General features: G+C 45.8%; 1 protein-coding gene across 1 annotated transcript in view; it reads left to right on the top strand.

Moving 5' to 3' along the window:
* Nucleotides 1-12146, top strand: part of LOC129694839 (interleukin-12 subunit beta-like) — a 32975-nt gene extending 20829 nt beyond the window's left edge. Inside the window, exons 4-8 of the mRNA XM_055631600.1 lie at nucleotides 4918-5008; nucleotides 6980-7176; nucleotides 8052-8209; nucleotides 10527-10623; nucleotides 11989-12146. Coding sequence (XP_055487575.1) covers nucleotides 4918-5008; nucleotides 6980-7176; nucleotides 8052-8209; nucleotides 10527-10623; nucleotides 11989-12146 — 701 coding nt within the window. The remainder of the gene's footprint in view (nucleotides 1-4917; nucleotides 5009-6979; nucleotides 7177-8051; nucleotides 8210-10526; nucleotides 10624-11988) is intronic.
* Nucleotides 12147-15394: the final 3248 nt, after the last annotated feature.

The following is a 15394-nucleotide window of genomic DNA, read 5'->3' as shown; positions in this document are numbered from 1 at the left end:
GCCTGTTTCCACACTGGGGGACTATAACTGCTACAAAGCTGACAACTATATCCAGTAATCTGTATCTTCCCCTTTTGCTGTATCCATTGCACGAGTTTGAACTAATTGTATCTAGGTATGGTATATCTGACCTGTTTGGATAGCATGTGACAATAATAAACGTAAATCTGTAAAGGCAAGACAAGTGCGGGATTTAAAGCTGCAGATGCTAGACTTCCATACACTTGCATGCCCTTGAGTTTGAGTGTATGAAGTACTGTCAGTTTAGCCAAGTAAATGCAGTGATTATTGTGGATGATGAAGGTTATGTCATCAGTGATAGGAGCAGAATTAGGCCATTCGGCCCATCAAGTCTTCTCCGCCATTCATTCACGGTTGATCTATCTCTCCCTCCCTAACCCCATTCTCCTGCCTTCTCCCCACAACCTCCAACACCCATACTGATCAAGAATCATCAATCTCTGCCTTAAAAGTATCCATTGACTTGGCCCCCACAGCCTTCTGTGGCAAAGAATTCCACAGATTCACCACCCTCTGACTAAATAAATTCTTACTTCAATTCTGAGGCTACGACCTCTAGTCCTAGACTCTCCCACTGGTGGAAACATCATCTCCACATCCACTCTATCCAAGCCTTTCACTATTCGGTACGTTTCAATGAAGTATTTTCCCCGGCTTGAAGTGTCATGGATTAGAGGTCTTGTAATGCCCCTGTCCCACTTAGGAAACCTGAACGGAATCCTCTGGAGACTTTGCGCCCCACCCAAGATTTCCGTGCGGTTCCCGAAGGTTTTTGTCAGTCTCCCTACCTGCTTCCACTACCTGCAACCTCCGGCAACCACCTGCAACCGCTGGGAACCACACGGAAACCTTGGGTGGGGCGCAAAGTCTCCAGAGGTTTCCGTTCAGGTTTCCTAAGTGGGACAGGGGCTTAAAGGTGGGAGGGGCAAAGTTTAAAACAGAGTACATGTGGAGACATGTGGAGAGGTTGTTTGATAGAGTGGATGTAGAGAGGAGAGGCAGAGTCTAGGACCAGAGGCCATAGCCTCAGAATAAACGAGTGTGCCTTTAGAAAGGAGATGAGGAGGTATTTCTATAGTTAGTGGGTGGTGAATCTGTGGAATTCATTGCCACAGACGGCTGTGGAGGCCAAATCATTGGATATTTTTATGGCAGAGATAAATAGATTCTTGATTAGTGCAGGTGTCAGGGGTTATGTGGAGAAGACAGGAGAATGATGAGAACAAGGGGTCACAGTTTAAGGATAAGGGGGAAATCTTTTAGGACCGAGATGAGGAAAACATTTTTCACACAGAGAGTGGTGAATTTATGGAACTCTCTGCCACAGAAGGTAGTTGAGGCCAGTTCATTGGCTATATTTAAGAGGGAGTTAGATATGGCCCTTGTGGCTAAAGGGATCAGGGGGTATGGAGAGAAAGCAGGTACAGGATACTGAGTTGGATGATCAGCCATGATCATATTGAATGGTGGTGCAGACTCGAAGGGCCGAATGGCCTACTCCTGCACCTATTTTCTATGTTTCTATGTAATGGGGTTGAGAGGGAAAGATAGATCAGCCATGATCGAATGGCGGAGTAGACTCAATGGGCCAAATGGCCTAATTCTGCTGCTATTACTTATGAACCCATGAACATAGAACATAAAACTGTACACCACAGGAACAGGCCTTCAGTCCACAATGTTTTTGTGCTGAACATGATGCCATGTTAAACTCTTCTCATCCGCCTGTACATGATCCATATCCCTCTATTGCCTGCACTTCCATGTGTCCATCCAAAAGATTCTTAAATGTCACTATTGTATCTGCCTCCACCGCAACCCCTGGCAATGCGTTCCAGGCCACCCTTATACCACCCTCTGTGTTGAAAGCTAATCCTGCACATGTTCATTAACCTTCCTCTTGTCACCTTGTAGTTAGACCCACTGGCATTGGACATTTCCACACTGGGAGGAATGTTCTCACTGTCTATCCTAATTATTCCTCTCATCATTTTATATCATAAGATCATACGTGATAGGAGCAGAATTAGACCATTTGGCCCATCAAGTCTAGAAACATAGAAACATAGAAATTAGGTGCAAGAGTAGGCCATTCGGCCCTTCGAGCCTGCACCGCCATTCAATATGATCATGGCTGATCATCCAACTCAGTATCCCGTACCTGCCTTCTCTCCATACCACTCTGATCCCCTTAGCCACAAGGGCCACATCTAACTCCCTCTTAAATATAGCCAATGAACTGGCCTCGACTACCCTCTGCAGCAGAGAGTTCCAGAGATTCACCACTCTCTGTGTGAAAAAAGTTCTTCTCATCTCGGTAAAGTTCTTCTCAAGTCTACTCCACCGTTCAATCATGGCTGATCTATCTCTCCTGCCGCCTCCCCGTAACCCCTGGACTAATCAAGAATGGATCTATCTCTGCCTTAAAGAAGGGTCTCGACCCGAAACGTCACCCATTCCTTCTCTACAGAGATGCTGCCTGTCCTATTGAGTTACTCCAGCTTTTTGTGTCTATCTTTGGTTTAAACCTGCATCTGCAGTTCCTTCTTACACTTGTCTCTGCCTTACATATATATCCACTGACTTGGCCACCACCGCCTTCTGTGGCAAAGAATTCCACAGATTCACCACCCTCTAAAGAAATCTCTCCTCAAAAGAACGTCTAATTCTGAGGCTCTGACCTCTGGTCCTAGACTCTCCCACTAATATAGAAACATAGGAAATAGGTGCAGGAGGAGGCCATTCGGCCCTTCGAGCCAGCACCGCCATTCATTGTGCCTGTGCCTGCCTCTGTTGCCTAGTGGAAACATCCTCTCCTGCCAGCTCTCCCCTCAGCCTCCTGCGTTCCAGAGAAAACAATCAAAGCCCGTCCAACCTTCTAACACTTTCTAAAAACTAATACCCCCTAATCCCGTCATCATTCTGGTAAACCTCCTCTGCACCCTTTCCAAAAGCCTCCACATCCTTCCTGTACTGGGGTGACCAGAACTGCACGCAATACTCCAAATGCGGCCAAACCAACGTCCTATAAAGATGTATCATAACTTCCTGAGTCTTATGCTCAACGCCTCGACCTGTGAAAGCAAGCATACTATTCTTGAGCATTCTTTATTATCAACAAAGAGTCATGAGTATTTGATTGTCAAAGGCACCATGAAATTCTTACTTTCTGTATCTTTACAGACACAATAAAGCAACTGCACGACAAATAAATACACAATTAACTACAGTATATATACAATGTGTTATCAGTCATATTAGGAACCAAAACTTAATAGCAAGCTGAAGAACAGAGTGCAACCTTACACAATGTCTACAGTGGCTTGTTGCTGACTAAGTCTGTGGTTACTGTTGTTCAGTGCGTAGTTATAGAGCACTGGCGGTTGATTTTAGTTTATACAAACAGCGTGGAAACAGGCCCTTCGGTCCATCGACTCCATGCTAACCATCGATCACCCCGTTCAGTTCAGTTTAATTGTGTACCGAGATACAGTGATCCCGACTGCGGGTGCTATCTGTACAGAGTTTGTGCGTTCTCCCCATGACCTGCATGGATTTACTCTGAGATCTTCAGTTTTCTCCCACACTCTAAAGACGTACAGATTTGCAGGTTAATTGGCTTGGGTTTGTATACTTGGTCCCTAGTCCCTAGTATGGTCCCTTGTCCCTAGTACGTGTGTGTGGATAGTGTTAATGTGCGGGGAATGCTGGCCGGTGTGGACTCAGTGGGCCGAAGGGCCTATTTCCGCGGCGAATCCCAAAACTAAACTAAACTAAACACGATAAGGGAATAACGTTTAGTGCAAGGTAAAGCCAGCAAAGTCCGATCAAGGATAGTCTGAGTGTCACCAAAGAAGTAGACCGTAGTTCAGCACTGCTCTATGGTTGTGGTCCGGTGATTCAGTTGCCTGATAATACCTTGGAAGATGGTGTCCCTGAATCTGGAAGTGTGTGTTTTCACACTTTTGTACCTTTTGCCTGATGGGAGAGGGGACAAGAGGGAGTGGTCGGGGTGCGACTTGTCCTTTATGATGCTGCTGGCCTTGCCGAGGCAGCGTGAGGTATAAATGCCGATACAACTATTCACACTCGTGTATCCCACTTTCTCGTTCACTCCCTACACACGAGGATGCAATTTGCAACGTTGATAAGTTCTCAGAACAGAATTAGGCCTAATGTCTACTCTGTCATCCAATCACGGCTGATCTATCTTTCCCTCTCATCCTCATCCTCCGCATAACCCCTGACACCCTTAACCTGCAACTTTAACCCTAGGGCCAATTCACCTGCAAACCCTCTGCGTCTTTGGGATGTGGGAGGAAACCGGAGCACCAGGAGCAAAACCCACGCGGTCACATGGAGAACGTACAAACTCCGTACAGGCAGCACCTGTGAGGCAGTGGCTCCACCAGCTACACTACTGTGCCACCCATTGTGGCAGTACAGTGGCGCAGCGGTAGAGTTGCTGCCTTATAGCACCAGAGATTGGGGTCCCGGGTTCGATCCTGACTACGGGTGCTGTCTGTATGGAGTTTGTACGTTTGCCCTGTGACCTGCATGGGCTTTTTCCAAGATCTTCGGTTTCATCCCACACTACAAAGACGTGCAGGTTTGTAGGTTAATTGGCTTGGTATAAATGTAAGATTGTCCCTAGTGTGTGCAGGATAGTGTTAATGCTCTGGAATGGATTATTGGTGCGGACTCAGTGGGCTGAAGGGCCTGTATCTTCAAACGAAACTGAAAAAGATGGGGCGTCTTGCTTGTTATGGCGCTGGGCCAAAGGGCCTGTTTCCGTAACTTTATCAAAAATCTCCCTGAAACACATGGTAAACAGGAAGGAAATCTATGCTGGGATTTATCAGATGTGAACAGCTTGTGTCTCTTTAACCTCCCCAGTGCAATGTGGTACAAGAACGTTCGCAGGTCCCATTACCTGTTCATGGCAAACTCACGGCCCAGCCTTCTTCAAAGTGAGGTACTGCAGAAGGTAAGAGTTGTCATCTTGCTTTGCCTTTCCGCACAACACCATCCTTCCCACTGCTATCAGCTCCACTCCTGCAGTTTTACAATTCATTGCCAGCTCACACACATACGCATTAACACCCCCTCACCATTCCCACACTGACCTTTCTGTCCTGGGCCTCTTCCACTGTCAGAGTGAGGCCCAACGCATATTGGAGGAATCTAAGGTGATAGAAGCAGAATCCGGCCATTAGGCCCATCAAGTCTACACCGCCATTCATTCATGGCTGATCTATCTCTCCCTCCTCAACCCTTTCTCCTACCTTCTCCCCATAACCCCTGAGACCATCAACATCTCACATTTTGCTTGGGCAGCCTATTGCCCAGCAGTGTGAACATTGACTTCTCTAACTTCAAGTGTCCCGTGCTTTCCCTCTCTCTCCATCCCTCCCCCATCCTAGTTCTCTGACCGGTCTGACTGTCCTCCTGATTGAATATTACTCAGTATGCCTCGTTGTCACCTTCGCTTAGCTAACAATGATCTATCCTACATTTTCCTTCACATTGTCCCTTTTGATCTCCCGTTTTCACACCTCACCCTTTGACATCTCTCGTTTTCCCCCTCCATTGACTCTCAGTCTGAAGAAGGGTCTCGACCCGAAAAGTCTCCTGTTCCTTCTCTCCAGAGTTGCAGCCTGACCTGCGGTGCCATTCCTATGATTGTTTCTCTATGTAAAACCTGAATATAATCAAAAGACTAAGGGGACCACAAATGGAATGTGTTTTAGATGGTTTCGGTAAAACGGGATACTTGGGTATGGGTATGCAAAACAACGAATATCATTGTGACTTGTCACATGTGAGAATTCATTCATTCATCCATTATAATCACACCAACAGTAGTATCATAGAATTCCCTTATCATGTATCTATACACTGTGGATGGCTCGATTGTAATCATGTATTGTCTTTCCGCTGGCTGGTTAGGACGCAACAAAAGCTTTAAACTTTTCGGTACCTCTCAAAAATATCCCCCGTCTTAGCCTCCGCAGCACTCTGCGGCAATGAGTTCCACAGATTAACTACCCTCTGACTAAAGACGTTCCTCCTCACCGCCTTTCTACAAGAGCGCCCTTTACTTCTGAGGCTGAAACCTCCAGTCCTGGACGCTCCCACTAGTGGAAACATCCTCTCCACATATAACATATAACAATTACAGCACGGAAACAGGCCATCTCGGCCCTACAAGTCCATGCCGAACAAATTTTCTTCCCCTTGGTCCCACCTGCCTGCACTCGTACCATAACTCTCCATTCCCTTCTCATCCATATGCCTATCCAATTTATTTTTAAATGATACCAATGAACCTGCCTCCACCACTTCCACTGGGAGCTCATTCCACACCGCCACCACTCTCTGCGTAAAGAAGTTCCCCCTCATATTACCCCTAAACTTCTGTCCCTTAATCCACTCTCTCTGTGCCAACGGAATCAAGGGATATACTCGCTAGAATTTAGAAGATTGAGGGGGGATCTTATAGAAACTTACAAAATTCTTAACGGGTTGGACAGGCTAGATGCAGGAAGATTGTTCCCGATGTTGGGGAAGTCCAGGACAAGGGGTCACAGTTTAAGGATAAAGTGCAAATCCTTTAGGACCAAGATGAGAAAAACATTTTTCACACAGAGAGTGGTGAATCTCTGGAACTCTCTGCCACAGAAGGTAGTTGAGGCCAGGTCATTGCCTATATTTAAGAGGGAGTTAGATGTGGCCCTTGTGGCTAAAGGGATCAGGGAGAGAAGGCAGGTACACGATACTGAGTTGGATGATCAGCCATGATCATATTGAATGGCTCGAAGGGCCGAATGGCTTACTCCTGCACCTAATTTCTATGTTTCTATGCCTTTCATTATTTCGTACATTTCAATGAGGAATGCTGCTGTTCTCAAGTGTTCACTTTGTTGAGCGGGCCTGTTTCTCTCCTGTCTATTCCCAGGAATTCCGGAGTTGTGTCGGAATGTTCCTACCGTCATTTAAACTACTCCAGCTCTGGCACCGAGCACCACCTCAATTTTTCCGAGGATGACTACTCCCCTTATGCAGAGGAATACGATCCCATCACCTTTATTGTGGAGGCCGTAACCAGTGTCTCGTACCAGAGCCTTCAAACGACCTTCTACGTGGGTGATATCGGTGAGACACTTTGCAATTAATTGATGTTGTTCGTGAATGGACACTAGCAGACTCTGTACAAGCTCAAAGGTAGACACAAAATGCTGGAGTAACTCAGCGGGACAGGCAGCATCTCTGGAGAGAAGGAATAGGTGACTTTTCGGGTCGAGACCCTTCTTCAGACTGATGTCAAGGGAGTGGGCGGGACAGAGATAAAATGCAGTCGGAGGCAGTAAGACTGGTGGGAGAACTGGGAAGGGGGAGGGGATGGAGGGAGAGGGAAAGCAAGGGCTGCTTGAAGTTAGAGAAGTCAATGTTCATACCGCTGGGGTGTAAACTGCCCAAGCGAAATATAAGGTGCTATTCCTCCAATTTGTGGTGGGCCTCACTCTGACAATGCAGGAGGCCCAGGACAGAAAGGTCAGATTGGGAGGGGGAGTTAAAGTGTTGAGTCACCCACTAGTCTTACTCTCCGCCTACATTCTATCTTAGTCCCGCCCCCTCCCCTGACATCAGTCTGAAGAAGGGTCTCGACACGAAACGTCGCCAATTCCTTCTCTCCATAGATGCTGCCTCACCCGCTGAGTTTCTACAGCATTTTGTGTCTATCTGCAGTCCCTTCCTACATATGGCTGATCTATCTCACTTAGCTTGGCGTAATTGTTCATTGCCCTAGTGTGGGTAGGATAGTGTTAATGTTAATCCCAAGGATAGGGATCGCTGGTCAGTACGGACTCAGTGGGCCGAAGGGCCTGTTTCTGTGCTCTATCTCTAAACGACACTAAATTAAACTGAACCTATGTGATTTGATCAAAGGCCATGCATAACAAGGCTTTTCACTGCACCTCGGTCGGTACGTGACAATAACAAACCTAAACCCTCTTTTCCTGCAACAGTGAAGCCAGATCATCCTCAGCTATTGTCGGTCGTGCGGAAACAAAGAAAGTTCAACGTCTCCTGGAGTTATCCCCAGAACTGGATCAAACCCTACTCCTACTTTCCTCTGGCCTTCGATGTTGAGAGCAAACCCAACAAGAATAACAGGAAATGCAAGGTAGGAACACCGTATCCCCTCATCGTTATTCCCTTACCATGTATCTGTACTCTGTAAATGGCTCGACTGTCATCATGTATTGTCTCTCCACATCAAAAGCTCTTCACTGAAACTCAGTAACGTGACCATAAACTAAACTCACCTGAATATCTCTCGCCTCTCCTCACCAAATCTTCGTTCTTCTGACTTCAGTGAGCGGGTAGTTCGATGCGTTGAAACAAAGAGCTGCACTCGCTGGTCGATACACAAGAAAGTGCAAGAAAAACTCAGCAGGTCAGGCAGCATCTCAGGACAACATGGATTGTTTTGGGTCGAGTCCCTTCTTCAAGCCAGTCTGAAGAAGGACTTCGACCAGAAACATCACCTGTCCATCTTCTCCAGAGGTGCTGCCCGGCTTGCGGGGTTACTCCAGCATTTTGTGTGGTTTTTATTTGTAAGCCAGCATCTGCAGCTCCTTGTTTCATAAGTTCATTCGTTCCAGAAGCAGAATTAGGCCATTCGGCCCATCGTCTACACAGCCATTCAATCATGGCTGATCGACTGTCCCTTTCCCTCTCTATCCCATTCTCCTGCCTTCTCCCCAAACCCTCTGGCACCTTTAGTAATCAAGAATATATATCAATCTCAACCTTAAAAATATCCAGATTCACCACCCTCTGGCTGACAAAATTCCTTCTCATCTCCTTCCTAAAGGTACATCATTTGACTCTGAGGCTCTGCCCTCTGGTCCTAGACTCTCCCATGTGGAAACATCCTCTCCACACCCGTTCCACTCAGACATTTCCGTTTAAGAGATTCCCCATCATCCTTCTAAACTCCAGCGAGTACAGGCCCAGTGCCGTCAAAGGCTCATCATATGTTAACACAACCATTGCTGGGAATATTCTCGTAAACCTCCTCTGGGCCATCTCCAATACTTCAAATGAGGTCTTTCTAAAGCCTCAGCAATACATCCCTGATCACCCGAAACATCACCTCTTCCTTTTCTCCAGAGCTGCGGCCTGACCTGCAGAGTTGCTCCAGCACTTTGTGTCCATCTTTGGTGTAAACCAGCATCTGCGGTTCCTTTCTACACATTTGCACTACAGAACTCACTTGTGCAGCATGGTGGCGCAGCGATAGAGTAGCTGTGTAAAGGCAGAATGGTACCATTTGGCGCCGCTGTTTTGGTGCCGCTGTTTCGGCACCGCCGTTTTGGAGGCATCGATCTTTTGCCATTTTAATATATAACTCCAAAAAGAACAGTATCTTGCTTGAAACATGAAGCAAGATAAGCAGGTATGGTTTTTATCCACAGCGTGTGTGTATAAAAGCGATAGGAAGCTCTCACTCCCATTCTACAAACAAGCCTCCCTGCTCCAGCACTGGGAAAACAGCAGCGATGGATCAACAACTTTTACCAAACTGCAGGCTTCGCTCAAAACTCTTCAAAACTGACTGACCTCGCTCACCACACCAAGCAAATGTCAGAAATGCAACAGTCGTTTCGGCACCACTATTTCGGTGATAAGCATTAACTATGTGCGGCGCCAAAACGGAGTGCCGAAACAGCGGCGCGGAACGGCAGCGCCAAAAAGTACCCGACTCGCCTAAAGGGCCTGTCCCACTTTCACGACCTAATTCACGACCTCTGCAGAGTTTGCCCTTGACTCATACTCGCAGCATGGTCGTTACAAGGTCGTAGGAGGTCATAGGTAGGTGGTAGCAGGCCGTGTTGCTAGTCGTGGCATCGAGTAGGTCGGAACGTTTTTCTAGCCTGATGAAAAATGTCCACGAGTAAAAAAGGTCATGAATTAGTTTGTGAAAGTGGGACAGGGCCTTTACAGAGCTAGAGACCTGGGTTCGATCCTGACTACGGGTGCTTGTCTACACAGAGTTGGTACTTCTCCACGTGACCTGCGTGGGGTTTCTCCAACATATTTAGTTTCCTCCCCCACTCCAAAGACGTGCAGGTTTGTAGGTTAATTGGCTTGGTATAAATGTATCATTGTCCCTAGTGTGTGTAGGGTAGTGTTAATGTGCGGGGATCGCTGGTTGGCACGGACTCGGTCGGCCAAAGTGCCTGTTTCCGCACTGCATCTCCGAACTAAACTAAACTAAACTCAATTTGTAGGAAGGAACTGCAGATGCTGGTTTAGTCTGACGATAGACACAAAATGCTGGAGTAACTCAGCAGGACAGGCAGCATCTCTGGAGAGAAGGAGAGGGTGATGTTTTAGGTCGAGACCCTTCTTCAGACCTTCTTCAAACTAACTCAAGTATCGGAGTAGTTGATACTGACCGTGTATTTGTGTTCCTCTTCCTATCTCCCCTTCAGGTCAAGCTGGAAGACCTCAACATCCCAAAGATCACCGTCCCGAGGGCTTGCAAGGTTCGCATCAGAGCAAAGGACAGGTTCCTGAGTTCGCCTTGGAGTGAGTGGAGTGACTGGGTTCACTATAAGGTATGGGTTTAAATCATAAGATCATGCGATAGGAGCAGAATTAGGCCATTCGGCCCATCAAGTCTACTCCGCCATTACATCATGGCTGATCTATCTCTCCCACCCAACCCCATTCTCCTGCCTTCTCCCCATAACCTCTGACACCAGTACTAATCAAGAATCTATCTATGCCTTAAATATATCCACTGATTTGGTCTCCACAGCCTTCTGTGGCAAAGAATTCCACAGATTCACCACCCTCTGACTAAGAAATCCCACTTCTTCTCCTTCCTAAGGGAAGGTCCTTTAATTGTGAGGCTGTGACCTCTAGTCCTAGACTCGCCCACTGTTGGAAACATCTTCTCCACATTCACTCTATCCAAGCCTTTCACTGTTCTTTATGTTTGGATGAGGTACCCCCTCATCCTTCTAAACTCCAGCGAGTACAGGTCCGGTGCCGTAAAACGCTCATCATATGTTAACCCACTCATTCCTGGGATCATTCTTGTAAACCTCCTCTGGGCCCACTCCAGAAACAACACATCCTTCCTCAGTTATGGGGTCCAATATTGCTCACACCATTACAAATGCTGCCTGACCAGCGCCTTGTAGAGCCTCAGTATTACATCCCTGTCTGCTTTAGCATACACAATCTTCCCGGCTGCCAAACATTTTTTACAATCTTTAACACACATTTAAACTAAATTTTATGCTGAGAAATGTGAGGTGTTGGATTTCGGAAACTCTAACATGGGCAGGACCCAGATCATTACCTACCCATGTTCTCCCAAGGATGTGTCCTGCCTAACTTATGTTGAGCATTTGACAGCACTGGGCCAGTACTCGCTGGAGTTTAGAAGAATGAGGGGGGACCTCATTGTAACTTACCAAATAGTGGGAGGCTTGAATAGAGTGGATGTGGAGCGGATGTTTCCATGTGCGGGAGAGTCTGGGACGAGAGGTCATCGCCTCAGAATAAAACGACGTACCTTTAGAAAGATGAGGAGGAATTTATTTAACCAGAGGGGTGGTGAATCTGTGGGATTCATTGCCACAGAAGGCTGTGGAGGCCAAGTCAATGGAAATATTTAAGGCAGAGATTGACAGATTCTTGATTAGTACGGGTGTCAGGGGTTACGGGGAGAAGGCAGAGAAGAATGGGGTTGAGAGAAAGATAGATCAGTCATGATTGAATGGCGGAGTTGACTTGAAGGGCCGAATGGCTTAATTCTTCTCCTATAACTTATCTACCTGTGAGTTACTCCAACACTTTGTGTCTGACCCTCCTTCAAATTAGTTGTGTGTATACAGAAAGGAAAATTATTAAATATGTGTATTGTTTTTTTTTCTTCTGAAGACCAATACGACAAGATAAGAAAAAGCCAGAATCGTGGACAACTGGGTGAAGAGAAGAGAAGAGAAGCTACATCATCACATCAGTTTGAAGAGATGAAGGAACCATACACTAGAATTCACCGTATTGGATTGAACATAGGAATGCCAGAAATAAATTAATCAAAATCATTACACTTTGCTACAAAAGGAAGGAACTGCAGATGCTGGTTTACACCAAAGATAGACACAAAAAGCTGGAGTAATTCAGCGGGACAGGCAGTATCTGTGGAGAGAAGGAATGGGTGACGTTTCGGATCGAGACCCTTCTTCTTTGTCACCCATTCCTTTCCTCCTGAGATGCTGCCTGTCCCGCTGAGTTACTCCAGCTTTTTGTGTTTATAGAAGGAATGGGCGCCATTTCGGGTCGAGTCTCTTCTTCAGTCTGAAGAAGGTTCACGGCCCGAAACATCACCCATTCCTCCTTCAGTCTGAAGAAGGGTCTTGACCCAAAACATCACCCATTCCTTCTCTCCAGAGATGTTACCTGGCCCGCTGAGTTTCTCCAGCAATTTGTGTTTATCCCATTAAACACTGCCGTGAAAAAGCAAAATTGTAATTTGTATGGACTAGAGAACACTCCTTGGCCAAGTGTTAAATGCTGATTTTAAATTGTCTTATTTCCGTCAGCTATTAATTTGGACATGAGGAATCACAGATGCTGGTTTACTTAAAAAAAAACCCCACAAAGTGCTGGAGTAACTCAACGGGTCAGGCTGCATCTCTGGAAGGCATGGATAAGTGACACTTCAGGTCTGAAGAAGGATCCTGACCCAAAACATCGCCTATCCATGTCATCCACTGACTTATTCTATAATTTGTGTGTTTTTTTAAAATCCATCTACAGTATTTATTTATTTATTGTTATTTATTTTATCACTTCCTCCCTGGAACTGTAATGATATATTTTTAACATATTCCGTAATATAATGATATATTTTAAACATATTCCTTAATAATATAATGATATATTTTTTAACATATTCTTAATAATATAATGATATATTTTTAAGATGTATTCCACAATAAAATAAAAATCTATGGTCAATCTGCACTTTGATGTTTCAATATCTGACTTTCCTAATTCTATTCCATCATTTTAGTTCAGTTTAGTTTAGTTTAGTTTAGTTTGGAGATACAGCATGGAAACTGGCCCTTCAGCCCATCGAGTCTGTGCTGACCAACGATTACCAGTACACTAGATCTACCCTACACACTGGGGACAATTTACAGAAGCCAATTCATGTACAAACCTGCACGTCTTCAGAATATAGGATGAATCAGGACCACTTGGAGAACACCCACATGGACACAGGTAGAACGTACAAACTCCGCACAGACGGCACCCGTAGTCAGGATTGAACCTGAGACTCTGGCGCTGTGAGGCAGCAACTTTCCAGCTGAGGCATTGTGCCACCCTAGTTTTGTGCAGTCTGCCAGTTCACCCTTTTAAGATCACCCCTCATCCTCTTGTGCTTCAAGGGATAGAGTCGCAGCCTGCTCAGGGACCTCCCTAGTCTCCCGAGTCCTGGCAACATCCTTGTAAATCCTCTGTGCACCCTTTCCAGCTTAACAACATCTTTCCCACAACAGGGTGACCAAGACAATACTCAAAATGTGGCCACACCAATGTCTTGTACAACTGCAACATCATCTTCCAACATTTATACTCAATACTCTGTCTAATGTAGTCCTATCAGCCGATAGACCTTAATTTACTTTAGCTTATAGTAGTTCGACCCTACACACTAGGGAGAATTTACAGAACCCAATTAACCAAACCTGCATGTCTTTGGAGTGTGGGAAGAAACCGTAGATCCATGAATTAACCGTGTCACTCTCCATCCTAATGCAGAATTCCACCATATTATGGTCACTGCTGCTCTGCTTTGCACAACAAGATCACTAACTAATCCTTCCTCATTACACAATACTCAGTCTAGGATGGCCTGCCCTCCAATCAGTTCTTCTACATATTAGTCTAAAAACCATCCCATCTACATTCCAGGAAATCCTCCTTCTCAGCACTGCTACCAAGTTGGTTGGCCCAATCTAAATGTAGATTAAAGTCACCCATGATAACTGCTGTACCATTGCTACACGCATCCCTAATTTCCTGCTTGATGCTATCCCCAACCTCCCTACTGCTGTTTGGTGGTCTGTATACAAATCCAACAAGCGTTTTCTGCCCTTGGCTATTTCACAGTTCTACCCAGACCGATTCTACAGCATCCCAGCTAATGTCTCTCCTTCCTATTGCATTTGTCTCCTCTTTAACCAACAATGCCACCCCACCTCCTCTTCCTTTCTGTCTATCCTTCCTGAATATTGAATATCCCTGCATGTTTGGCTCCCAGCCTTGGTCACACTGAAGCCATGTCTCCATAATTCCAACCATATCATATTCATCGGTACACAAAAATGCTGGAGAATCTCAGCGGGTGCAGCGAAGGAAACAGGCAACGTTTCCGGCCAAAACCCTTCTTCAGACATATGATATCATATTCATTAACCACTAACTGCGCCTTCAATTCATCCACCTTATTACATATGCTCCTCGCGAAAATTGCAGCAGGATCTGGATCAATTGGCCAGGTGGGCTGAGGAATGGTTGATGGAATTTAATACAGAGAAATGTGAGGTGTTGCATTTTGGAAAGTTCAACAAGGGCAGGACCAATACAGTGAATGGTCGGGCTCTGGGGAGTGTTGTAGAGCAGAGGGATCTTGGAATGCAGATATATGGTTCCTTGAAGGCCAGGTCGCAGGTAGATAAGGTGGCCAATAAGACGTTTGGCAATTTGCTCTTCATCCGCCAGCCTATTGAGTATAGAAGTTGGGAGGTCATGTTGCATTTTGGAGAGTTCAAGTGGGCACGTCTTATACAACTGCAAGTCAAGTCAAGTCAAGTTGACTTGACTTGACTTGACTTGACTTGCAGTTGTATAAGACGTTTGTGGCATTGCATTTAGAATATTGTGTTCAGTTCTGGGCACCATGTTATAGGAAAGATGTTGTCAAGTTGGAAAGGGTAAAGAGAAGATTTACGAGGATGTTGCCAGGACTAGGGGGTGTGAGCTATAGGGAGAGGTTGAGTAGGCTGGGTCTCTATTCCTTGGAGTGCAGGAGGATGAGGGGGGATTTTATAGAAGTGTATAAAATCATGAGAGGAATAGATTGGGTAGATACACAGAGTGTCTTTCCCCAGAGTAGGTGAACCGAGGACCAGAGGACATAGGTTTAAGATGAAGGGGAAAAGATGTAATAGGAATCTGAGGGATAACTTTTTCACACAATGGGTGGTGGGTGTGTGGAACAAGCTGTTGGAGGAGGTAGATGAGACAGGGACTATCACAATGTTTAAGAAACATT

Source organism: Leucoraja erinacea, unplaced genomic scaffold (genome assembly GCF_028641065.1).
Source record: "Leucoraja erinacea ecotype New England unplaced genomic scaffold, Leri_hhj_1 Leri_81S, whole genome shotgun sequence".
Taxonomy (NCBI): Eukaryota; Metazoa; Chordata; class Chondrichthyes; order Rajiformes; family Rajidae; genus Leucoraja; species Leucoraja erinaceus.
This window is presented reverse-complemented; position numbering and strand designations above follow the sequence as displayed.